General features: G+C 43.8%; 2 protein-coding genes across 2 annotated transcripts; one reads left to right on the forward strand and one right to left on the reverse strand.

The window, feature by feature from the left end:
* The first annotated feature begins 2568 nt into the window (after positions 1-2568).
* On the forward strand, positions 2569-23420 carry LOC130960042 (uncharacterized tatC-like protein ymf16). Its single transcript, XM_057885401.1, has one exon. It carries the CDS (start codon positions 5979-5981, stop codon positions 6726-6728), a length of 750 nt encoding a protein of 249 aa, XP_057741384.1. The 5' UTR covers positions 2569-5978; the 3' UTR covers positions 6729-23420.
* On the reverse strand, positions 6107-13047 carry LOC130960041 (ribosomal protein S4, mitochondrial-like). The gene is given in 2 exon segments (XM_057885400.1): positions 6107-12741; positions 12744-13047. Coding segments are annotated over 2 exon segments (1257 nt in total). The 5' UTR covers positions 12949-13047; the 3' UTR covers positions 6107-11689.
* Positions 23421-24433: the final 1013 nt, after the last annotated feature.

Raw genomic sequence — 24433 nt, forward strand, 5'->3', positions numbered from 1 at the left:
TGTTTTGACTAGGTTACAGCTGGATCGGTTAGTTCTGGGATGATTGATGCCTTCCAGACATCCGCATTCCAGAAGTACAGCTTTTGTTGTGTGTGTTCTTATTCCTTCTTACCGGAGCTAGACTCAATGGCTTACAGATACAGGGCGGGACTCAATGGTTTTCACTTGCCTTACCCCCCTTCCCTGACTGGGCCTGCTATTAACGTCGGCTTCAAAGACGAGTGTCTTCCCTGCTCCCGGGATTCTCTATTCCCGCGTTTTCGTTTGAAGTAAATTCTGGAACGGGCAGAGTCCCAACGTCAAACTTTCTGATGGCCCGGAGATTCAAGTCAATAGCTTGCATAATATCCATATCCATTGCTAGCTGGATTGAGAAGAGTGCTTTTCCGGCCACCTAGGCTCAAAAGCCTAGAGGGATGCTTGGACCTACTTATTATATGGACCTCTTCCCTATCCCCTTCCTGCGGGTCCTTCCGCCTGGCTTGAAAAAGAAGGAGACTTCTAGACTTGCTCACACTTGGTTAAGGAAACTGGCAGCCAGGCAACTCTAACTCGCTCTCTGTCTGGCAGGAGTAAGGTCTTAAGATAGGAAAGCATTAGCTATGGCTATTATCCTTGGGACCTTAATTTATGCTTTTGGTAGCGATGCTTCAACTAACTCTCCTGGAATGACTATGGAAGAGAGGGGCACGAGAACTGAAAGGGACGAAAGAGTCACTTTATAATACGGGACAGGAACTGCTATTATAGAGAAATCTTACCCAGAGACTGAAATAGGATCTTCAAGTTCTGATTCCATCATCACCTGCTTGCCTTGGAACTGATGTAAAGGCGCCAGCTGACCAGAGGAGAGTGATTTAAAAAGGGCATAAGCTAGGACACCTGTGAACTCGGAGAGCTTTTAAGCATACCTTGCCTGGAATCTGCCCTAGGCTAACCACTTTCTTCTCTTATGAATTTTTTTGAAAGATGATATGCTATTTTTGCAGCAAGAAGCGCCCCAAGCGGAACCGTTACGACAAGTTCGCTTAGGGTGTTTTTAGTGCAGGAGTACAACAATCGGCCTATAGACTACCTTACCTGCCTACTTCTTAAGCGCTTTAAGGTTAAGGCAAATGCTTATCTAAATAATTAGCCTCATCGTCGTTGGTCCTTCGTTCACTCCCGTTTCCAAGAAAACGTCATTCGACTTGCATGTGTGAAGCATATAGCCCAACTAGCATGATTGAGCCCTGCAGTGGTAGAACCTGGTCTTTGCACTCATTTACGCACACAAATAACATATATATCTTAATAGAGTAATTTCTTGATATGGAATGCAATCTAGATGAAACTGATAGATTAGACGGAAGAGCTGACTGAAGACATTGAATTCGAGATGCAAATGGAATAGGAATTCACCCACCCAATTTCGATAAAAGGTGGACAAATTCATAGCTGCCGCAGGTTAGACCATGTCGCCTAACCTCTCTTATGACATCCTCATGAATAAACACTAAATCTCATCCTTTGTTGTCAATTTCTGCCTTATATTGCGAAGAAGCATGAATTCTTTTTTAAGTCTAACCTGCTGTACTAGTTCAGGTATAACCAGGTATGGAGTAAGATGATGATAAAAGGACTTCTAGCTCTGAAACTGAGTCGCCGTGAGCGCATCTTCCTAAGGGTACTACGAAGGCTAAAGTAATTGCGGACTAACTGCGGCAGCTTGCCATCATACTAAATGAAAGTTTTTTGATTAACAAGGGAATTGCCAAACCATTCTAAGTGAACTTACTTAACGAATTCAAGCTTCTTCGCAATATCAGGTTGGGATAGTAAAGGAAATCCTTTATCATAAGTTGTTCAATCTCGCTCAAGGAGAGAAAAAGTGGTAGTTGCGCTCTTTCTACATTCGTACTTAAGGTAGAAGGCTTTCTCGGCTTATGCAACGTGACTTCAAGGGCTGTATCCCAAGCAAGTGTAGTCAGGGATAGGGACGATATCCCCAATCTGAGTATTTGGGGGGTATCAGACTACATTCCAGAATAGGTGGTTTAGCCAAAGATAGGTGTTCAGTAAGTCTTTACTTCCTTTCTTCATTTTTAGAGCTAGAACTTTTTTTGAATTTCTCTTTCTTTTATATAAGCCCTTTCCTTAAGGTGATTTTTGAATTGTGTCCACTGCAGTACTCTAACTCTCTTATAGTTTACTACATTACATGAAACGTAGTTCATGATTTCCCCTTCGCTCTCTTTAGCATTTTGGTTTAACACCACGCAGGCAGCTGGTACCCTCCCAGCTTCTTCATCAGGTAACCTGCCAATTCAACACATTGTCAGCGGCATTTTGCCTGTAAAAATTCATTAATGAATCAGTATCTCCTTTACTTGAACACGGGTTTCGACTTCTCCTCCGGAGGACTGGTGGGTGTAGCTCGCTTCGCTTACCACCTTCGTCTTTCGCTTTGTTTGATATGCTTAGACTTCATCAATGTCCTTACTGCCTTTCACGCTTTTCAGGACCTCGATCCAAGCCCTTTACTAGGTTGGGCTCCATTCAGCATGGATGGATAGATGCCATACGGCCGTTAGCTATTAAGTATTTCGTATATAGCAGGACTGTTACCCTCCTCCCAAAAGCATTCCGGCATCTGTGTTATTCCTGGTCTCACCTCTCACCCTGTGAAGCAAAGCTTGTTAAGGAAGGCGGCAAGGGGGAAAGAAATGGAATTTATAGGGAACCGTAGCCAAGTGGCTAAGGCATGAGTCTGCAAAACTTCTATTCGTCGGTTCGAATCCGCCCGGTTCCTACACTACAGCGCCGCGCCATTCCACCCATCATTTTTTTACATGGTTAGTGGATAGAACGGGGCCGGAGCTTGCTCCTTCGTACTAGTGTAGTGGCTTAGCTGCCCTAGTTTCCCTTCCTTACCGGTATTCCTTAGCAAAAGCACTAAGTAAGCCCTCAAAGGCCTTCACGGGCTAAAGAGGCGGATTCCGGACAGGGGAATTGACTTGCAAACTGTGGCTACGCACCTAAGAGCGGAAATGCCGACAACAGCCCCTTCTTAGTCAATGGGGCTAAGAAGGGGGTAGGAGCTTCGCCCGGCGAAACCCCATGCTTTGAGAGTTCCTTTCTGCCAGCACTTTCTTTCTCTACCCGGGAGTCACTTCATCAGTACCTGGGGCTACTGTCCCAGGATGCCAAAGGTATGATCCATACATGGAAAGTGTCAACTTTGACTCACAAGCGCCACCCTCACCGGGTAAATCCGGAGAAGGGCAACCGCTTCTGTAGGTAACGACTCAAATTAAGATTTTCATTTATAGAGTCGTGAACCAACGAGTCTTTAAGTAAGTGGGCGTTAAGCGTAACGAGCTTACATTACAGGAGGTAGAAAATCTTTGCCGTTAGTCTTTTAGAAAGAAATATTCAAGCTAGGCTAGTAAGAGAAGGAATACAGGTAAGAAGTCGAGAAGTCAACTAACTTCTAGTGCTTTCCACACCCCGCCCCTTAGAGGGAAATTTACCTGTGAATGCGGTGCGGGCCACTGCTCTCCCTTTCACTCGAAACAAGAGTTCCGTGCCAAGCATAAAGATTGAATCAATAGGACCGTATTCTAATCCTAGAAATGCCAGAACTCTCTTTCTGAATGTCTCGACTTTCTTTCTCAAAAAACCGGACAGGGGTGCGGAAATAGCAAGAATAAAATGAATAGGCTCTTGTCAATAGGTTGTTTGGCAGCTTTACGCGAATCCACACTAGCTAACTTTACACAGAAGGACCACCACCATTGATACATTGATAGTGGATTAAGTGGCATTGTATATTTATGCCCAAGTGCGGAGAAACTTAAGTAAGGGTATCCTATTGCTAAACATCCGGCTACCATAGTTTTTTGGGAAGAAGCCCATGTCTGGAGCTATGCCACTTTAGAATCATTAATATTCGCGGACACAACCACCAGAAGCCATATCTTTCGAAGGAAATGAAACGGATATAAATATGAAGTAAAGAAATATAGAATTAGAAAAAGCGGTATGGTATAAAGGCTTACGACCTGGAGATTCTTAGCTTTTTAGACACAATCTATGTTACTAGCTATTCAGTGGATTCCTAGCCCTTGACTCATGGTAGAGAACACCTATTGGCTCGCTTTCTTTCTCTTTATGTGGGGACGAGAACAAACTGACTATAAATCCGCGGAATCCACTACCTGCCCCTGCTTCTTGGTCACCAGAATCCACTGTCTCTACCTGTGCTCTAGCTTCGGGTTCACCTAGGTGGGAAACTAGCTCTCTTTATGTGTAGATATGGCTGGTGAAACTGTTGGACGAACAGGACTCGTCTTTAATGCGGGCTTTCTACATACCACAGGGATTCTAGAAGTGTACTCTGATTTAAACGACCTGGTATCTTGATTGCTGCTATTTTGATTTACCCCGAGCCGGTTCCGGGGCCAGCGTCTATTAAGAAGGGGATAGCCGGCTTATTTCGCTCCTAAATACATTTAATTTAGCCTTTCTCCGGAACTACTTTGAATACCGATCCTTCCCAAATCAAATGCAACTGATTAAAGAGCAGCAGCTCACTCGGTCGTAGGGAAAATAGTAATATATTAGTCATTCATCGCCTTGAGCGGAGCCTGGTCTGGGATCGAGCCCTTCTGCCCTTCCTAAGGATCATATTACCGTGTTGGCTAAACTAGCTTTCTGGCTTTGAGCTGGAACAAGGTATGATCCTTAGGAAGGGCAGAGCCCGTTTCCGATGTGAGATAGAATATCACTAACTAAATAAAGCGTTCGCCTCTATCGCCTACTTACTCGGGGATTCCGTCTTAGATCTCCCGATCCGCCCCTGCGAGTGCTGGGACTTTCTCTTTTTTTCCTTCTAACTATGGGCAGGTTTTCAGCTCATTCCTTTGATGAGTCTGAGACAACTCCATCTCTTCAAATCAAATAGAGTACATCAGAGATTGTGACCTCTTTGCTTAAACGAGGTAGCCATACCTAACCTACTAAGGGTTAATCAAAGAAATAGCGTAAGTGAAGCCCTTAATGCAAGCACTAAGTAAGAAACCTACCTTTCCTCAACTCTTGGGCTTGAGGCTTCTTTTCAAGCTGAATAGAAATGGAAGAAGAAGACAGCTGGTAGCGCAGGTTGGATCAACGCGTAGATTCCTGCTGTCCTTGTTGAATGATCGAGTAGCTTCGACTTCACCTTTTATCGAAATTGGGTGGGTGAATGTTCAGTCTATCTGAGTATAAGATCGAAAAGAATGAATGCATTGATTGCATTTCAAGTGAGATGTCCAAGAGAAAGGGAACGAGGGGAAGAAGCGACGAAGAAAAGAAGTGAATGAAAAAGCATGGCATGACGAGAATGGAGAAATTCGAGATGTTAGATGAACTTCCCTATGGTATGGGGCATGGCGGTCGAACCCTTTTTACAAGGATTTCACGACATTTCGGCGAGCGCGGGGCAAAGGACGCTACCGCAGGTTCCCGGGAATCCAATCCACTTTCTATAATAAGGGGAAGGAACTTCGGTGGTCGAAGGGGAGGGAGGTCTCCCAAAATGAGATTTGGACGGCTGTGGAAATTGCGGAACGAAAGCAATGGCAAGACCTTCTCTCGTCCAAGGAGTGGCGGTTAACGGAGCGGCATTTCAATCTCTGCGAAAGCAGAATTTCCGCTATTGTAACAAAGACTTTGTCCTTATATAAGGATAAGGATAAGGAAGGACACCTAAATCTAAACATCAAAGAAGAAGCGGATATTGCCAGAGGCATTGATGCCTACTTTGCCGATCTAAACCGCTTCACGTCTAATCAACAGCGGTTACGGCATATTCAACGAGTCCGCGAGTGTATAGGCAACCAAAAAAGTCCAATATGGCGCGAGATAAGGGGCTACATGGAAAAAAAAAAAAAAGATCTAATCTAATAAGTTCTTCTATCTTTCTTTTTATCCTTTGAATTACTCATCTATATCCTATGTATGATTTTCATTTCGCATCGGAAACTATTTTAGGAGAAGTTCGAATCCGTTCCGTTCGGATATTGATCGGTCTTGGTTTGACATGGTTTACGCGTTACTGGTTCCCGGAAGAGTTAATATCTCCATTAGCTAAACCCTTTCTTACCCTGTCTTTGGACTCGTATTTTGTTTGTACACAATCAACGGAGGCCTCCCCGACATATGTTGCAACGTCTTCAATAGCATGTTCTTACTTCGTCTTTCCCTTAATAAGTCATCAAATTTGGTGCTTTTTGATCCCCAGTTGCCATGGGGAACAAAGGAGGAAATACAATCGATTCCTCTATTTAAGTGGTTCTCGCTTCTCCTTGTTCCTGTTCCTAACTCTTCCCCGGGTAGTTCCCAATGTTTGGTACTTTTTATACTTCGTGGGTGCAACATCAACAAATTCGCTCATGATCAAGTTACAACCTAAGATCTATGACCATATTATGCTAACTGTTCAGATTTCGTTCATTCCATCGGTATGCTCTCAGGTACCTGTAATTGTGATCTGTTTGCCAGAACCAAGGGGTCTTTCTGTGGAAACCTTCACGAACAATCGTCGTTTTTTGATGGTTTTTCCGCTTCTCACCGCTGCTCTTTCCACACCTCCAGATATCTGGTGCCAAATCGTCGCCCATTTCCTTATTTCTTCGATAATAGAGTTGACTATCTTTGTGGCATCGATTGTACAAGTTCGTGAAGAGGCTGGACGAGTGGAATGAGGGAAAGCGGCTCAATTGACAAAAAAGAAGAGTAGCCCCCCCCGAAGCTGCGAAGCATTTAAGGACGCAGCCAAACACTATGCGTTTTATGTCGACGATATAGAGGGGGAGAATTAAAAAATACAATTTATAATTAACTTTATGCACGAGCTCCAGAATCCGGGGAGCCTGTTATGCTTCCGGATCGAGGAGGAGGCCGCAAAATGGCGGCCATGGCCGGATTGAAGGACAATTAATTATTTTGGTTTCTCTGTTGGGTAAAACTAGTATGTATAAAGGGAAGGCGGGCCTTTGTCATGGTGAGTTCTCCTTGGTTGGGTTGCTTCCGTGATAAGTGAGGAGGGGAGTGGTGAGGGGGGCCCCTCGCAAATGGTTCTCGCATTCACTATTTCATTTCAGTAATCCAATAACGAGCAAAGCCATTTTTAGCCATTACACTCGGAATCCGTAGTTCCTTTACTGGTAGTATGAGCAAGGAAAAGGAAGGAGGCTAGTCCCCGAAAATGCCTTTTGAAGTTGGGGTTCAAGCGTAAAACAAGGAAGAAACCTATGTAGTGGGTTCGACTCCCATTATACGCGATGTGGCGAAGATTGCTCGTTATTCCTTTTACCTGCCCGCTTAGTTAATTGATCTCTTGTTTAGCGAATCGGGAATAAAAGGCCGGCCTGGGTCTCTTTTCTAAAAATGCTTTCTCCCGCCACCTGGCTCGTGAGTCTAATTATGGGGTTCAGGAATAGGGGAAGAGGGAGTCTAAGTCTATTGGTATGGGTCCTAATCGCTCGTAACGATCCTTGCGGATCCCCTCTATCGTCTTCGTTCGAACTTGCTAGATTGCTTGCGTCTATGATCGTGCCAAAGGGCAGAGCTTTGTTTTAAGCACTTATTACTGGGTGAGCTAATACGAGTAGTTACAAATCGGATGCTACCAAAAAACGATATTTATCTAGTCTTCCTTCTCTCAGGACATTCTCTTCTTCTTTTACTATGTTATTTGCTTTCACTAGCACCGGTTAGGAGACCAGTAAGAGCAGATTCTATAACAGTAAGAGTTACTTCCACTTGGCTCAATAGCCAGAGATGAAAGTAATAGAAGCTTATTCTTTCACACAAGAGCTACCTATTTTTCTGAATGTCCAGCTTATGATGATTCAATTACAACAGCTGCAGCAAAAGTAGAAGGATCAGTCTCCCGATGTACCCAACACCTTCGAAACATCTGAGGTAAGGACCCCTTTTTCAGATTTCATGATGAACCCTAGACTGAATCCAACCCTGTCAAGAAGAAAGCCCTTTGTTACGCACTGGTCGCTTCCTGAAACAGCAGGGATATTCCATCGACCCGACCCCTCATTTTGTCTGGCTTTCTGGCTCGGGAGACAAATGCAGCCCGTAGTTAGTTCATTCAACGGAGAGGGAAAGCTGAATTCACATGTTTCCAGAGGAATGCATCGTGTAATAACTAATAAATATTTATATTTCACTTCTCCATATCTAAAAGGGAAGAATCGATCGAAATGAATCTGTACGATAAAGACTTTTTAGTCGAATGAGACCCGGATAGAAAAAATCCTAAGTGTCTTCTTGTGGCTTTGGGGTATCTGAACCCAGTTGGCATTCTTGTTCGGATGCTTGAATCGAACTCATCCGTTTATTCATTCAATTCACAGTCACAAAGAGACAGAAAAGGAAGGGCTTCTATTGGAATCCCCATCTAATTTCTCATAAAAGTAGGACAAAAGAAAACTGGATTTCGCCTTTCCTTTTTGGATTGATGATTCCCTTGCCCTTACTCCTATGAGAGTGATGGTTCCCTTTCTTTCTTGTACCGAGGTTAAGGGTTCGGTAGAGTCACTTCCACCCCGGAACTAGTCCCGATGGAAGACCATAAGACTTTGACGAACCTTGAGCTCTAAAGCTCTCCAACAGCTCTAACAATGAATGGAGACTTCCAACCTAGATGATGCCCTCCTGTCTACAAAAGGCTTTGAGCCACTCCCAGGTTAAAGGGATATTACACCTCTTCCCCAGGAACTCTAAATGATTCACCCGGAAAACACATAGTCGATTCTGAGGTTGCTAAATACAGAGCCTGGGAGTTCCGGTCCGCTGATTGGTAGATGGAAGTCTTTTCCCGAGGCCAAGACATATATAGCTAGCTATTTGCTTAGCTAATCGAGGGCTTCACTTCCCTGCTCTGGTTCAAGACTAGCTAGGTATCCTCCTCAATATCGTTACCACACTAGCTTGAATAGTCTCAGAGCTTGGCTACGATTGCCTCGAAGGAATGCAGAGCTGTCTTATAGTAGCCCTTTATGAACCAACAATCAGAAGACAGAAAGAAAGCAAAAGTAGAAGGAAGAGAAGGGATTAATAGATGTTATCCTACTAGCAGTGACTAGAAGGAAGGGAGCCAAGTCACTAACTAGAGGAAGGGTCCACGATTGCCGGGTCGTGTTCGTGAACCAATAGAGAACTCTTAGAATTGACTCCTCGGAAATTACTGAAAGACTAGCCTACGACCCCTCACAGAAAAAAGGGTCTCTGCTTAATGGAATTTATGATAAGTCTTTGGGCGTACTTTGACGAGGAAAACCTTCTTTCTATTCTATAGAAGCGCCAATAAAAGATATAAAAATAGAGGGATTCTTAGTCTAGCGCGTAGTTTCAAAGAATGAAATTCATAAGCCCCTGTCTTCTTTCTGGAGGCTTACGGTAATCGTCCTTCCATTAGCCCGAAACCGAGTTAGCATCTTTCTGCCCTAAAAAAAGAGTATAGTGCTCGTCTTTTGATAAGAGTATTCCATATTATCTGTTGGAAAGTTTTCAACGTCCACCTTACCTTATTCAACTACGGGAATTTTTTCTGGTTCGCTACTATCCTATCTGAGCCTACAGCTCACGGTTGTATACAGGGAGGAAGCCTTGAACTGGCCAAAAGCAAAAGCTTTCTATTTGAACGGAATTCCACAATAGCATTACCTTCGGCTGCACTTCCTTATCTGTATTCCTGGGCGGGCGTAGAAACCCCTGCTTGAACATGAGCTAGGGACCCAGCTCCCTCCCCCGCGCCCACTCCTTGAACATGAGAGTGTTTGGCTAAAAATCGCACGGATTGAATCTTCTTCAAGAAGGAAAACCCTTCTTTTAGTTTGTTTTTAGATGAAGATCTCATTGTGATGTCTCGTTCCCTCTTTTCTTTCATTTCACTTTATTGTATGAATTCAACCAATAGAGGAGTGGGATACTCAAAAAGTAGTGGCAGAAATCGAAACAATCGTAGGGGGCGTAGTCGTTGTTCTTAGTTCTCTGTAAGTTGATTGCTTCCCGGAATTCGTGATCCTGGCTCAGACGAGAGAAAGCTAAGGATATACTTCTCAAATGCAAGTAGAAGTCGAACAAGATACCTCTAGCAGTATTAATCACTCGTTCATCTGCCGAACCCCTTGGTCTTCCCTCTGTCCCACACATCTATCCAGCTTCGCTCGCTTGGCTCGGTATCCTCCCGGAAGAATACACACTCTCCTTTGTTCGAGCTTTGCTGGTATATTTCTAATTAAGACTACTTTGGTACATAAAGAAGTTTTATACAAAAGTGAATAACACCTTAGACTTCTTCTTCCAATCCCTCTCTTATCGAATGAATGAGCAGGTAAGTACATTCATTCATCTTCCCCCTTGACTAAGCATGATTCCCACTATCTACTAAAAGAGCGATTGAGTCGAAACTTCCCCTTTGTATCGATTTCCCCATGTACCTAGGTAGCGAGTGATTAAGACAGCCCGATGAGCTAAGAAGTAAAGAACGTTTTTTATTATCCCCTTTCCATCAAACTTCTACCGAGCGGGAGAGAAAGGTAGAGAGAGTAAATAGTGCTGATAGCGAATAAAAAGCCGTTGAGCGTGTTGGCCACACAAAAATCTCTTTTTTTTTTATTATAAATAGTTTTTTTGTTGGTGTTAAGTTAATAGGTTACTTGATCGAAGGGATAGAACACTTTACTTTAATACCAATCAAAGTACCCGATCCTTTAGCGAGAATCAATAAAAAGAGATGGGCGAGCCTTCATTAGCTGACTTGCTCCTTTCTGAGGATCGAAAGGACTTATTCTAGCATGCCCATTCAAGTCCCAGCAAATGCCCGTGCTTCTTTTGGACTTATGCCTTGCCTGTGCTCTATCATTCATTCCCAAAAGCCCATCCAAAGGCAGGCCATGCTATTCAATGCTCGAGAAGAAGGGCTCCTATCCCTCCCAAGGAAGGGCAGTAGCTTGATTACTTGACTGCCTGTTCCAATGTCACCTCGTTCTATCTATCTTCCATCCGTTACCTTGTTCTTCTTGCCACTGGGGCTTCAACCTTTCCATCATTTCCTGCGATCGAGCTAGCTTAACATCCTTATTAAATTGAAGCATGATGCTGCTATTCTGCTCGGCGCATTTCTTAGGGATTTTCCCTTAGTCAAGTAAAGGACCAGGTACTTTAGTACAGAGGTATTACATAGCTCCGTGACCACAGACTGAATCATGGGCTAGGAGGAGTACGAGTGATTAGCGGGAATATTCGATTGCTCGTCCGCTAAAGTCCTGTCTGCCTGCCTGTTGATTTAGTACGTTCCTATCCCCTCCCCTTGGGGAGTTTGATCAATCTTCCTCACCCCTAATGGTTTAGATTGAGCAGCCAGGTGGGGGAGAAAGCGGCCGTTGCACTGATAGGAGTGTAATCTAATTGAATCTATCTATCTTTCCTGTCCTTGAGGAACAGGTTAAAGAGCTTAGGCAAGACTTGGCCCCTATTTGAAGTAGACCTAACTCGCTCTTTGGCTCGCTCCTCGCTTTTGTTCAATTATAAATAAGAAAAAGAAATTAGATATTCGAATATCTAATAGCGTGATAGAGACGGCGATAGACTAGACTATCCCCTATCCGGATAGATATGTCCCTATGAGCGACTACGCCGATCTTTATATGTTTTGGCCACGTCCGTTTCCGCTCCGAAGAGGAAGGTTTGGATCTTTCAATCTTATGTCGTGAGGGATGTGACCTATGTTAGGTCCATAAAATACCACCGCTTTTGGTGTTCTATGATTCACCTCCGAATAATGAGTAGGTAGTTCGATCCTTTTTATTCTTCTCTTCCTAGTAAACTTATGGGGGGGTGCGGACCAATAGGTCGAATTACTATATAAAGAAGAGTTGTAAACTATCTTCCTTCTTGTTCGAGTAGGAAGATATCGCTTTTTCTCGTTTCTTCTCTTCGATAAGAATAGGGATTTGAAATGATAAAAATTCCTCTTCATTCTGTTGTGCTCAGCGAAAGAACTTCCTAAGCATACTTTTTCGGATCCAAACTTCTTTGTTCTTTCTAAGTATTCTTCTTGCATAGAATAACGCAACTGTTGTTGCAAAAACCGGGATTTTAGTAGCAGGCGGCATCCCCGCTTAGTTTTGAGTAGGCGGAACCATTCCGTTTTGGTTCTTCTCCACATTCTTACCCGGTGACCCAGGAATTTGCCTATAATTTTTTCTACTGATATTTCGATATAGAAAGATCTCCTTATTTCTTCACCGCGGATTTTCGCGTCATTTTCTTGAAAAGATATTAGATCGCCGTGGGAAACTTTCAAACGAGTAATGCTTCCCATTCGATTATTCACACAAACCCTTCGATGACTTATCGGCTGCCTTGCTTGAGGAATAGTTTCACGAAAATGGAGACGAACCGGAATAACGTCCGATCTTGTTTCTGGATTGAGTAGAAAAGGGATATATGAAGTTCGTTCTGTTCCTCTGTGCATCTCTGTGATGGGTAAATCCCCATGAATAAGGGGCAACTTTCGTGTAGTTTGTGATTGGATGTAACTGTTAAGATTTTCTCTTGGATAAATCTTTCTCTTAATAGATCTCTTCTTGTTCCTCAATCTTCGGAGAATGCGGCGTTGTATTATTGTAAGTTCTCTCTTCCGAACATTTCCTGAAAGTAGACGACAAGTTTTAAATCTTAATGCAGGCATATCTCCGTTGAATCAGTCTGATTCGCCACATCGCGTATAACGGGAGTCGAACCCAATTCTGCCAAAACCCCCGCAAAAGCAAGAAGGAAACTACCTATCATTTTTCTCTCTTTCTTTGACCTGGCACACTGAACACATACCCCATCTAGAAGAAAGTCAAAGTGACTACATCTCCTTCGGACCCTGACGTGAACAGACGCTCTCTCCATCGAGAAATTCAACTGTCAAGATTAGCGTACTAAACGATTCGATCTATCACCTACGTCATTTCTACTTGCTTGGAAAAAATCCATACTTGTAGCACCCGGACCCATATCTGCATCGTTCTGTCATCCAACATGCTTCTATCTAAGTGATTTCATAAAATATGGAATGGATATGTATGGGGTCACAAGAGGGTCGAGCGAGAATAGACGATGCTGGTCATTAAGTGGGAGTTTTCTTTAAGGCATTCCTTTCCTTAGACTAGGGCCTGAGCAAGCCTCTTTTCATTCTAGCGGTCAGTCTGTAAGTTAAACAAAAGTCCATCCGATCAGCCAGTTGCAGAAGAAGCTCAGCTTAAAGCCAGTAAGCCCTCCACTCCAGCGGAACGACGTTGCTTTAGCTTTCGGGCGTCAAAGCGTAAATCTGTAGGTTCGGGCTAAGACTTGTTTGAGAATAAACTGCTATTGCTACTTACGGTGATAAAGAAAGGCCCTTCGAACTTCACTATCTGGCATCACAGCCTATTCCGACAACGTGCCAAGCAAAAGGCCAAGACCGGTATGCCGACAACAGAAGTAAAGGAGCAAAGCCATAAGCCAAGCTAGCGTGCTGAACAGAAAGTCGTAGAGTGATCACAGCTTATTCACCAAGACGTGTGAACAGCGCCTATTCGATAGCAGCTTGTACCCGGATTCCGATAACTAAGGGAATTCCTCCTATAAGAGCGGATTCCATCGGGTTATCAGCTTCGGCTATTCTCACTGCTAGCAGTTAGGTCTAGTATGCCTCTTCCTATTAGATTATACAGTCTGACTAAGAGTTCAGAGTATAGTTCTGAGAATGGAAATCAAATAAAGCGAAAAGGAGAACGAAAGAAATCGGGAAAACTGCATGCAATCGACAGCCAAAAGAGAGAAGGCAGTCGCTGCACACTCTATATCTTACCTCGGGGCCCAGAGTTTATTCCCTCGCCTTAATCTTTAATAGAACTAAGCCCCTACTAGATAGATTCATTTTATTGACCTTGATTCCAGACACCATGAATGCGCCGCTTTCTTGACTAGCCCCTCTTCCAAGCCTATTGATAACCAAGCTACGACCTATCTTACTTATTTAGATTTCTAGGACCGGGAGGGACAGAGAACACCTAAGAGCAGGAGGTTCCTTGTGTGAAACTTAGATGTTGAAGCACGCACCCTTTATCTTATGCTATGGGTAAGGAAGGCAACGAGCCAAACCCAGTAGTTTTTAGGAAGCAACCTCTCCCCTCCCCCTATCCAATTTCGGGGCCCCTTAGTGTAATGCCTTAACGGCCTTTTAAGCGCCTCTCACAACGGACTCGACGCCAATCCCGGCAGAAGGATTTGGTTACCATAAGTGGAGGCATGGTCCTAAATTTTTCCGTTGTTATAACAGAACTATTTTCATATAAAGATGCTCAAGCGAGGAGATGTTATGTTACGAGCATCCGCCCCCTTCTTAGTCAATGGGGCGCAGGGAGGCCAATGGTAGGAAGCTTAACATCATCTTTTCCAATAAGTGAGTCTCTCGAGGCTTACTCGTTCCGACCCTGAACAACCTTTTTTTAGAAAAGCCAGCCTGGCCTGTAGGAAGTTCGGGAGAAGGGGTCGACTCAGGCATTACTCAATAGAGGTGCAAGGCTGACTCCCAAAATTGGAGTTAGACTAATTCCCTTCCAACCGAGGATTAGTTTGTGAGGAATTCCCCAATCCATCCACAACTTTATTCCTAGCACATGGTGAAAGCCGACGACATGACATAAAGAAAGAAGAAAAACAAAGAACCTCAATGAGAAGGTCCATGCCTTCTTCCAATTGTTTTGCCAATGATGGATTTCGCGCCATTCCATCGAAAACTTATAAGAAGGCAGGATGATAGGGCAGATGTAGTTGTTAAGATCTACCTTTCGGCATTTACTATGGCCAAGCTTATAAAGCTAGCCAAGCCAGTGTCGAAGGAGACCTTCCAATCTATACTGTCCCCTCCATCGGACCTTAGAAAGGTTGCGATGGCCTCAGTAGAGATACTTAATAAAGTGCCTCTATTGTTTAGGAAGTATATCCCTGATATCTCCACTATTCCCCTTAAATCAGGGAACAAATAAGCCTCTGCCTCAATCTCATATTCAAAGATTGTTGTTCAAGCCCTTACTTCATCTGATCTGGGCGGAAGTCTGAAAGTATAAAGCCAGGGAAGTCAGTAAGATTGACTGAAGACATGAAATGACGTAGGATGACAGACAAAGATTGAAAGCATGAATTCTATTAAGCAAGAGGCAAGGATCGAATGGAAGTCTCTTTGATTGGTTGATCTTATTCGTTACGCTTGTCCGAAGTAAGAGATTTTGACTACCTTGGTTTCTCCAAAAGGTTCTTTTCTTTCTTTATCTTATTAGTTACGGTTGTCCGATTGATTTAACAAACTTGATTAGGTGCAATGAATAAATAGGGGGCGCCCCCAACTCCTTCTTGTTATGACTTTAAGTTCTTTTTTCCAGCTTCTATGTCTCTGGTCCCAATGCTTTCCTAACTAAATAGATATAGGATGCTAGCTCCGGTCGGGAATGTATTAGACTAAATCATAGTACTAGCTCGGGTTCTGACTTCACTGTATATATAAAAGGAAGGAAATAAGAATTGTTTGTAGCTTTCTAACCGCACTCTTAGTAGAAGGCCCGGCTTTATTAGTTAGGCTGTGATTCTTTAAGGCTTATGCCTATACTTCAAGACTTTACTTGCTTTCTGACTTTAGACTTCTAAGTACGGGCTTTGGTAACTACAACAATAGAAAGATATCTCTTCCTCTATCTCTAAAAGGGCTAACTAAATGGAATTACTTCTCCGGACTTGATTGCAAGAACGGAATCACCAGCTTATCAATATCTGGAACGAAAGAAGACTTCTTCCTTTCGCCTTCCTTACTAGACTACTTAGACGAGACGAAGGAAATACCTAACTTACCGGTGTAGATAGCTGACTGAGTAAACGAGATTGCTGCTTAGGCTTCTTCCTTTTAGGCAGACGGGAGAAGAGGAACGGATTCCCTGGGTTTAGTAAGATCCGAGCCCGATGGTTCTTGCATAGCATAGCCTAAAGATCAGTTAGCTTCTAAAGGCCCTATCTGTATACTTCCAACATACGGCATTTAGCCTGTGAAAGCCAGATCTGAGACAGATTCATTCTTGACTGCTTACTTGACTTTTTTCATGCGAAGATAGGATCCCGCTGAGAAAGGATAAGATTCTATTCAATCTTTGCCTACCTTTGAAGAGGAACTAGGCCTTAGCCGATATGCCTTTTTCGCACTTCCACTTTGAATCTGTTATTGAATTCCCTGTACACCAAAGAAAGTAAGCATCAACTAGAGCGACTGGGGAAGCCTTCCTTCCCTTCAAGTCCAAGTTTTGCATTCGAGACCCTGGCATTACTATGTGCACCAACTCCATACTCCTCTTACATCCCTGTTATCATATTTAGTACGGGGCCTCGCAGCTAAGACTATCCCTCACCTCGTGCCTTCAAAGTAAACCGGAACTCACTCTCTCACTACGAAGGACTCCTTTCGAGCTCTTTTTGGACCCTTTCATTTAACTAAAAGTCTCGCAGACGATGAAAAGGAACTACTGGGCGCAGCGGATGATTGGAACAAAAGCCATTCTTTCACAACCGATTCTGGGCATTCTATAGAATGCAAAACCTGACTTCCTTTTTAAAGCTACTAAGTGAAGGGATTCCGATTCCTCATTTCGACAAAGAAGCTGTCGACTTAGTGCACACTGCGGCAGGAGGGGCTACGAAACGAAACCAATAAGCGTTCCTTTCATCCTCTTTCTCACGACAAGTGGAATCTGGCCTATTCAAGAAGCCAAAGTCTTTTCCGGGAAAGATCAGATATGGATTAGAATTCTCTTCCGAATCTACTAAGCCTCATCCACCCCTTCTCCCCTTAGTCGAATGATCGGAAAGACGAAACTGTGGAATAAAGCCCGGAAGGAGCGATGCTTCTTTGCCCAATAGATGCATATAATATAATAAGGGTTAGCTAAACCAATTGCCTGGAAAAGGAAAGTAGTCTAAAGTAGAGCGTGAAGCTGCTTTTTCCGCACCTTTTGGCAAGATCATATCTGGCCCCTCGAGAAAGCACTATAGGGAAGGTTTACTTTTCCTTTCCGTGAAGCCGCTTTCGGCTAGAGCAAGATCGATTGAGTACCAGTACTGCCTTGCCCGCACATGGATCCAATTAAGCCGGATTGCTTTGCTGAGGAATGGAGTGAGCGCACAGAGAAGGAGATGTTTTGAGGTTTGCAGGAATTGAATCAATAGGAGAAGATATCCCCGCAAGGTACTCTTGCTGTTAAAACGAAGGCTAAAGTAATTGTGGACTAAATAGCGGCAGCAAGTTTTCTGTGGAGACTAGGAGTAGCACTAGTCTCAGGAGCTCTTTGAGAAGCTTTTGGGAGTCAAGAGGAATGCCCTATGCATATGTGTCGAAGGAAAGGGAATCAATAGATGGGATTCATACTACTAAGAAGTCCCAAGCTAAAGGGAAAGAGAAAAGCAAGCAACCGCCCCATTTCTTTACTTGAATAACGGAGTTCCAGAAGAGGTCCAATGGTACGCTCCGTGCCTGGTCTACAATACATGAACTACCAGTTCAATTTGAAAGTTATAAACATACCGGATGGTTCAATAAAAAGCACTTGAAAACGAGCGACCATAATAAGAATATGGAGGGGTTGATCTTCCCAAGTGGAATTGGCTTTGTTTTAAGTGCACGCAGTGAGACAACCAGTACAGCTGGTATTGAACCAGGCTTGTTGGAAGAGACAGATGGATATGGATCCAGAGTTGTGCCCAAGATTAATAAACAACTGGTTTTTATTGGACCACCGGGAATAGAACACTTCCTTCGGCTGGGGTATCCTATCGATATATCCTCCCGTAACTTTCGGCCTCTGAGACAACTCGCACCTTTACAACGTCTAATAAATGTAGGAACCTATTAGGGTAGCTGAAAGTTATGAGAAATCGCCAATACCAACATCAGAGATCACGATTACAGTGTCTGGGAGGTCTTATACGAAACCTTAATATAAAGCCGGGAAGAGGTCTAAATAAGAAAGGTTAGGCTTCTAAGATAATATAAGAGAAGGGTAGGAGTCTCCGGGCAGAGTGACGTAACTCAAGCCTTCGATACTATATAGGTGAAGACCACATGTTTGAAGCACAGTATCGCCCAGAAGCTTATGGTCTGATCGATGGGTAAATGTATGGATTGAGGATTTCCGGAATCGTGTGTTTAGCACGAGTGGAAAAGACCTTGTTTGAAAATAAATCCAGTGACCCGATCGAAAAGGTCATTGGGAGAACGATTAGCTAATCCGTTTGAATCGCTGTTAGCTAACTGTTTTGGATAATTTTGTTCTTAGCAGCAAAAATCTTATTTTTCTCTAAAGGTAGTGAGTGGACACTTAGTCTAGTCTGCCAATCGCTGTTCTTCCCTTTACCCAACCTCCGTCCTTTATTCCAAATCTTTAGGATAAAACCTACCCGATGATTCATAGTATTTCTGGCAAAGCCCTCTTTTGTCGGGCGCACGAGACCCTCTAGAAGCGGATTCTGTTCCATGAGATACGTCCTTTCGAATCCTACTCGGAATATGAACACACTGGTTCCAACGAATCAAGTTGCACCCAGATTCAATCTTCTCAACTACGAGCGAAGTGCTGCAAACAAAGCTGCAGAGCAGCGCGCTAAGATAGGGGTCCAGAGTGGGCCATCCAATCATTTGCACCTATGCCCATAAACGTTGGGGGGGGGACTACCTCGGGTTTGTTTTCTTCTATTCAACGAAGATAGGTTGACACTACCAGGTCCAATTCAACACAAAAACGACTTCGTAGCTTGAAACAACCCTCCTCCTAACTTCTTTCTAGCATACCGAGGAAAGAGAATCCCTGGAGTCGTTTATCTACGTTTGAGCAAGTTGGTTGGAAAAAAGATGACTTCCGATCTAATCTCACTTTTTTAATGTATGTTGATATGGAGCTTTCTAAGCCTTTTACACCTAGCCCAGCCTCCCTATTTCAAGCTCAGGAGAGAGAGCCCGAGGGAGAAGCTGTTGTCTCTTTTGTTGAAAAGACTGTTCACTCAGGGGTAGCGGTGAATAGGAACTAAACTTTCTTCTCGAATGGGTATAGTAAGTGTGCCACGAGTGCTCCGCTTCTGCTTCTCTCTAATAACGAAAAAATAACTTTTTAAGAAAGCAAAGCTCAGTCTAAGCTATCTAAGCTAGAACTTAAGGCCGACCTCTTTTCCGGGGATACCCCACTTCCTGGTCTAGCTTCACTAACTGTATTCACAGCTTTCCATATCTCGGAACCAGATCTACTTTCTCATCGGCATTCTCTAAATGATTTACGTTATGGTCTTGAACTCTCGATATATCATATGTAATGACAGATCGAGGTAAGCTTGTCTTTTACGTCATATGCTTTCCTCTTTTGTTACTCTGATCTCTGAGAGTGGCTTTTGCCTAAGCTTTCTTTCATAGCTATAGCTTTCTTGAAGGGCGAAGGGCTCGGGAGCTAGGTTAAGACCCTTTTTAGACCCTTAGTACAATACCCTAGCACTCCCGCCTCCTCTTCAGACGTGTCTTCGACAACCTGGCGGTTGTTCGGTCTCCGCTTTTGGAGGCGGGCGCCCTCTAAGTTGACCACCCTACCCACTAATGGACTATGAGGGGGGGGCAGGCGAACGGGAACCGACCGAGAACCCGAACCGCTTGACTGACTGACCCCTTCATACATACTCGATTCATTAGGGTCGGGGATGGATGAAATAATCAAATAAGTGAAAAAAATCGCGCAAGCGAAGCCGGGAAACGGACCGCAGCGCAACGACTAGGACTCGTGTAGGAGGAGTTTTGAGCGTGAGCTACCACTCATGCAGCGGCAAGGACCCGCTACTCTCGAAGGGGCCACCAACCGCCCGAATCACTGTAGTGTAGCAAAACCTCCCTTTACTCAATGGATAGCGCTTATCCTCTTTCTATCAACAAAATGGAGGAGAGGTCTTTTCTTTATGGAAGAGGCCTTGCACCTAGGACTAATTAGGATCCAGAAGAATGGGTCTAGGCTTTCGAAAAGATGAAGATGCAAAGGGTAAAGAGAAAAGATATGTCTTTTGAACAACCAACCTGACATAAGGATTCTAGCTCGCCCAGTTAGAGCAGATGGAGGTTCTCGGACGGGGAAAAGCGGCACTCGACATCTATTAAACAACACCAAGAACAAAGCCATACATGCCCTCGGGAGAAACTAGTGATGATTGCCATGAATGCAGCCCTCGAGGACGTGTACAAGAAGGTCTTTGCCGATTCCTATCAACCAACATGATGCACCTCTCAGTAGAGGGCATGAAAACGCCGTGGAGACTTTGACCGAATGAATAGGTATCAATTGATAGACATTTTTCTTGAGGAATAGAATCCAGGATGAACGCTTTTTTCGTTCGCTATGTGCTGCCCTTCTATAAAAGATGCTCGCGTGATCGATCGATGGACGGGGGAATTGCATGAATGACGAGCTTAAGCCTATAGTGCCCCCATCTTTAATCTTAAGTAAAGTGAAGTCAAATCAATGAAGTGAACAGCCCAACCTCTTTGTTTGAAGCTTTGCTTCCCCTAATTCCAAAAAACAAGAAATAGACACTCTAGTTATAGTATAGGAAAAAGCTTCTCTTTGATAGCGGGGGGGTTCAGAATGAATATGATCGTAGATAGAGACTAAAACCTGTGCGGGGGTAGGGGCGGATGTAGCCAAGTGGATCAAGGCAGTGGATTGTGAATCCACCACGCGCGGGTTCAATCCCCGTCGTTCGCCCATCAACAAATGGACCATTTGTTGAGGTTAAAATTCTTTTTTTTTCAAGTAATCTCGAAGTTTTCACACGCATCCAAGCAATTGGTATTCGATTAAACCATAGAAAGCATAGATTCGCCTCGCCTACTTGGATTCGGCCCCTGCTTGCTGTGAAAACAAAGAATCCGGACATGTGCTGAAATGCCTTGTAAGTGGAGACAGAAAGCGATAAGAACCAGTGACGGGAAAGCCTCCCATAAGCAAAGAAGAAAGAAAAAATATCGTTGTTAAAAAAGAAGAAAAGAAGCAAGAGTTGGCACTTAGGATCTCTGAGTCCCCAGGTAACATAGTGAGGAAAGAGAATTCGACCCAAGACCAAAGAAGGCTTTCGCGCGTGTAGACGTGTAGATAAGTTCCGGCCGAGGAAGGTGGGAGGTAGCGATCTCATCCAACAATCCTCTCCTCATGTCGAGGCTTCGGACCTCTAGGAATGGGCCTTCTCGCGAGCTCAATAGCCTTTTTTAGGCCCTGTTGAGTCGGGTATAAAACCACACTACTTTTTGCTTATAGAAATTGGGCTTGTAGGATATCTCCCTGAGCGCAGCTACAATTGCTTTAGGGTAGAAGTCAAGGCCGAAACTCTTTTCTCTCTTTAGCGCTAGGCCTTCGTCATAAAGGGAATTGACTCTTATCTTAGAAAGGCTAATTGAGTCAAAGAAGTGAAAGACCGACCCAAAAAAGCTAGGCTCGATGCAATTGAGTAAAAGTGGAGGGATATGCGGTCTCTTCAAGAATCAATGCCGCTTTCTAAGCCCGATTTGCTTCTTCTAATAGAGTAGAGGAAACCCCTCTTCTTTCGTCTATTCTTTGGTTAAAGCGGCTAAATCCTATGGAGCTACGTGAAAGCTAAAAGCTAAGGTGCGTCTTTACTTTAACATTTCGAAATCTCTTTCTCTCTTGGAAAGCCTTAGAGTTCTTGATTCAGTAGGACTTATCCTTCATTATGCTAGAGGCAAGAGGCCCTTATAAAGCATATGAAGGAGAAGGCTAAAGCCCTATAACAAGATAAGAAAGCCCTGACCCATGTTGTCTATTTTCGTAGGTGAATCAAGTACAACAAGTAAGGTCAGGGTAGAGGATTTTGCTCTGCTATGCAGATCCACTAGACTAGGAAAGAAGTACGCATTGCTTACTTACTGTTTCTGTTTTTTCGATCCCTAGTAGCTAATTAAGTTGCTAGTAGGGCGAGAAGGGGAAGGAAGGGAAAGGATAGCCTTTTTTCATAAAAGCTCTTCATAAAGACCTATGAGACCGCGTTTATCCTTAAGATATAGGAGGGCTACTTACTGGTGGAACACTTTGAAGGAAAGGTACAGAATCTGAGTCCTAGGCCACAACAGCACCTCTTTATCCCGAATCTTTTCTTTTTCCTCATCAGCTTTCGAGCCCCTTTCTACAAAATCTCTTGCTGTCTTTTCCCGGTTGGAATCCTTTTTTAGCCGAGTTTTGTCTTTACCTTTCTCCGCTGCCAGATAAGTTGGCTAACCGTGGCCCTACTCCTTTCATGCCTCCCCCAAAATACATCCACTCTGTAAGGAGATGAGAACTCTTGGTCTAGGAGTCAAAAAGAGGTGGAACTTCTATTCTATATATACGCTATTTCGCGCTGAGCGAGGCTGCTTTCCCTCCTTACGTTGGAGTAAGCTTCTTCTCTGATTTCATCACCTTCTCTTTTGTCAAGCAAGGAATAACCAGCCTGAGGGAAGTATAAAAACCCCTTCTTTTCTTGGATCCTAGGAAAAAGGATTTTTAGTCCTTTAGAACAACCTTTTGATCCCAATATTTCCGGCCCTTTCGTATTTTTGAATCTCACAAACAATTGAATCTTACTACCCCAGTCGATCCTATTGGCAACGGGCAAACGACGCTTACGCCGGATCCCCAATGAATGACCTGGCCTCTCTCTTGCTCTTGAAAGAATAGACGTTGAGTTCGAGTTGTTATCATGCCGGATCAGAAAAGTAAAAAGCCATACTAAGAGCCAGCGGACCCTGCTCACGGGAGTAAGGCCTGTTCTGTAGTGGGCAGACGCAGCTGGGCCATCTGAAAGAATATAGGAAAAAGAGCCGCAGCCGCTGGAGAAAACCAATTACGCCGGGTTCTCAATTCAATGGAGTATGTAGTGAGTTTGAATTGACCCGGTTAGCTAGACCTTTCGCTACCGTCCTAAGGTTCAACCAACCGTTGGTTTGCTTTAACAAGATTTCACTGAAGTGAACCCGACGCGAAGTTGGTGAAACCTGAGCGTAGCTAATGAAAGGGAATACCTTTGAACAGAACCGACTATAAGCCCTGAGAGCCAGCAAGCAAACCCCTTACTCTCTCTCTATAAAAAAAAGCCTGCGTAGTAAACTCCTTGTTTGTTTTCTTTCCGATAGCTTTTTAGTTTTTCCAGTTTTCAAGTCAAGCGAGAAAGCAAGTGGAATAAGACTTTCCTTTGGCCATTTCTCAGCAATAGATAACTACCTGAATGGAAGCAAGCAACCTTCGGGGAGAAGAAGAAGAGTGGTCGAAGACTACGAGTCGAAGCTAAGACCAATCTAAGCCAATTTCCCTCAGCTGGAAACTTTCTAGATAGCTTCTTAGCGCTTAGCTACTTTATCCTTCTGCGCCGCTAGCGCTACTACTCCTAGTGATAGGAATAACTTACTCTTTTTCGCGAGAAGGCCCATCCAATCTAATTCACGCCGGTGACGTATTCTAATGATCTGGATCTCTGGCTTCTCTCTTACTTGACTGACGGATTCTATTTCGGCTAGTGGGATTTAAGTGACGATAATCAGGGAAAAGGCTTGATTGGCTCTGATCGATACCATCCAAAAGTGCTTGCTTCATCCATTCGTGACATTACATTACAGGTTGGTTATTCTTACTAAGTTTCGCCTCTAGTGACTCTTGGAATCATGCGCATGGCTCCATGTCGGCCTTAATTTGGCGTCGGTGTAACGACTGGTGCAAGTAACAAATACAACCTACGAGTCTCATTCTCTCGCATTCGTCCTTACCTGTGTTCTATTCTATTGATCCAGTTTAGGCAGCTTTCAGTCTCTATACACTTTTAGGAATATCTCTTACACAAGATACGAAGTCATCCATCAATGGCATGAAGGAGTAAAATCAGGAACAGAAAGACTTTCAAAGCAAAGGCATGAAGGCAGGATAAATACCTGTACTAATGTGCAGCTAGGTAGTGAGTCAAATTTCCTGTGCTAGCCATAAGTAGCAATGCGGGAGAGAAAGACTAATGGAATTCTCTATCTCCTCTAGAGAATTCCATTAGTTAACTTTCCCACAGAAAGTAAGAAAGGAAATCAAGGAAAGAAGTATTGGTAAGACTGATGTTATACTATTCAATGGTACGAAGTCGCTCGACTCATATCGAGAAAGTAAAATACGATGACAGACAAAACAAGGGAAGCTGAGAGGGGATGCCCTCCGCCGATGGTAGACAAAGTGAAAAGCAGAATTGCAGTTCACAGAAGAGAAGTTCAAAGAATTTCTTTACCGAAAGAAGGGAATTGCTTTCCTCTTTCCCGGCCTTGCTTTCA

The sequence above is a fragment of the Arachis stenosperma genome, unplaced genomic scaffold, assembly GCF_014773155.1.
Source record: "Arachis stenosperma cultivar V10309 unplaced genomic scaffold, arast.V10309.gnm1.PFL2 arast.V10309.gnm1.Scaffold_100041, whole genome shotgun sequence".
Lineage (NCBI taxonomy): Eukaryota > Viridiplantae > Streptophyta > Magnoliopsida > Fabales > Fabaceae > Arachis > Arachis stenosperma.

What these genes read in the sequence shown, in the direction of transcription:
- LOC130960042 (XM_057885401.1), top strand. Translation starts at nt 5,979, where the DNA reads ATGTATGATTTTCATTTCGCATCGGAAACTATTTTAGGAGAAGTTCGA.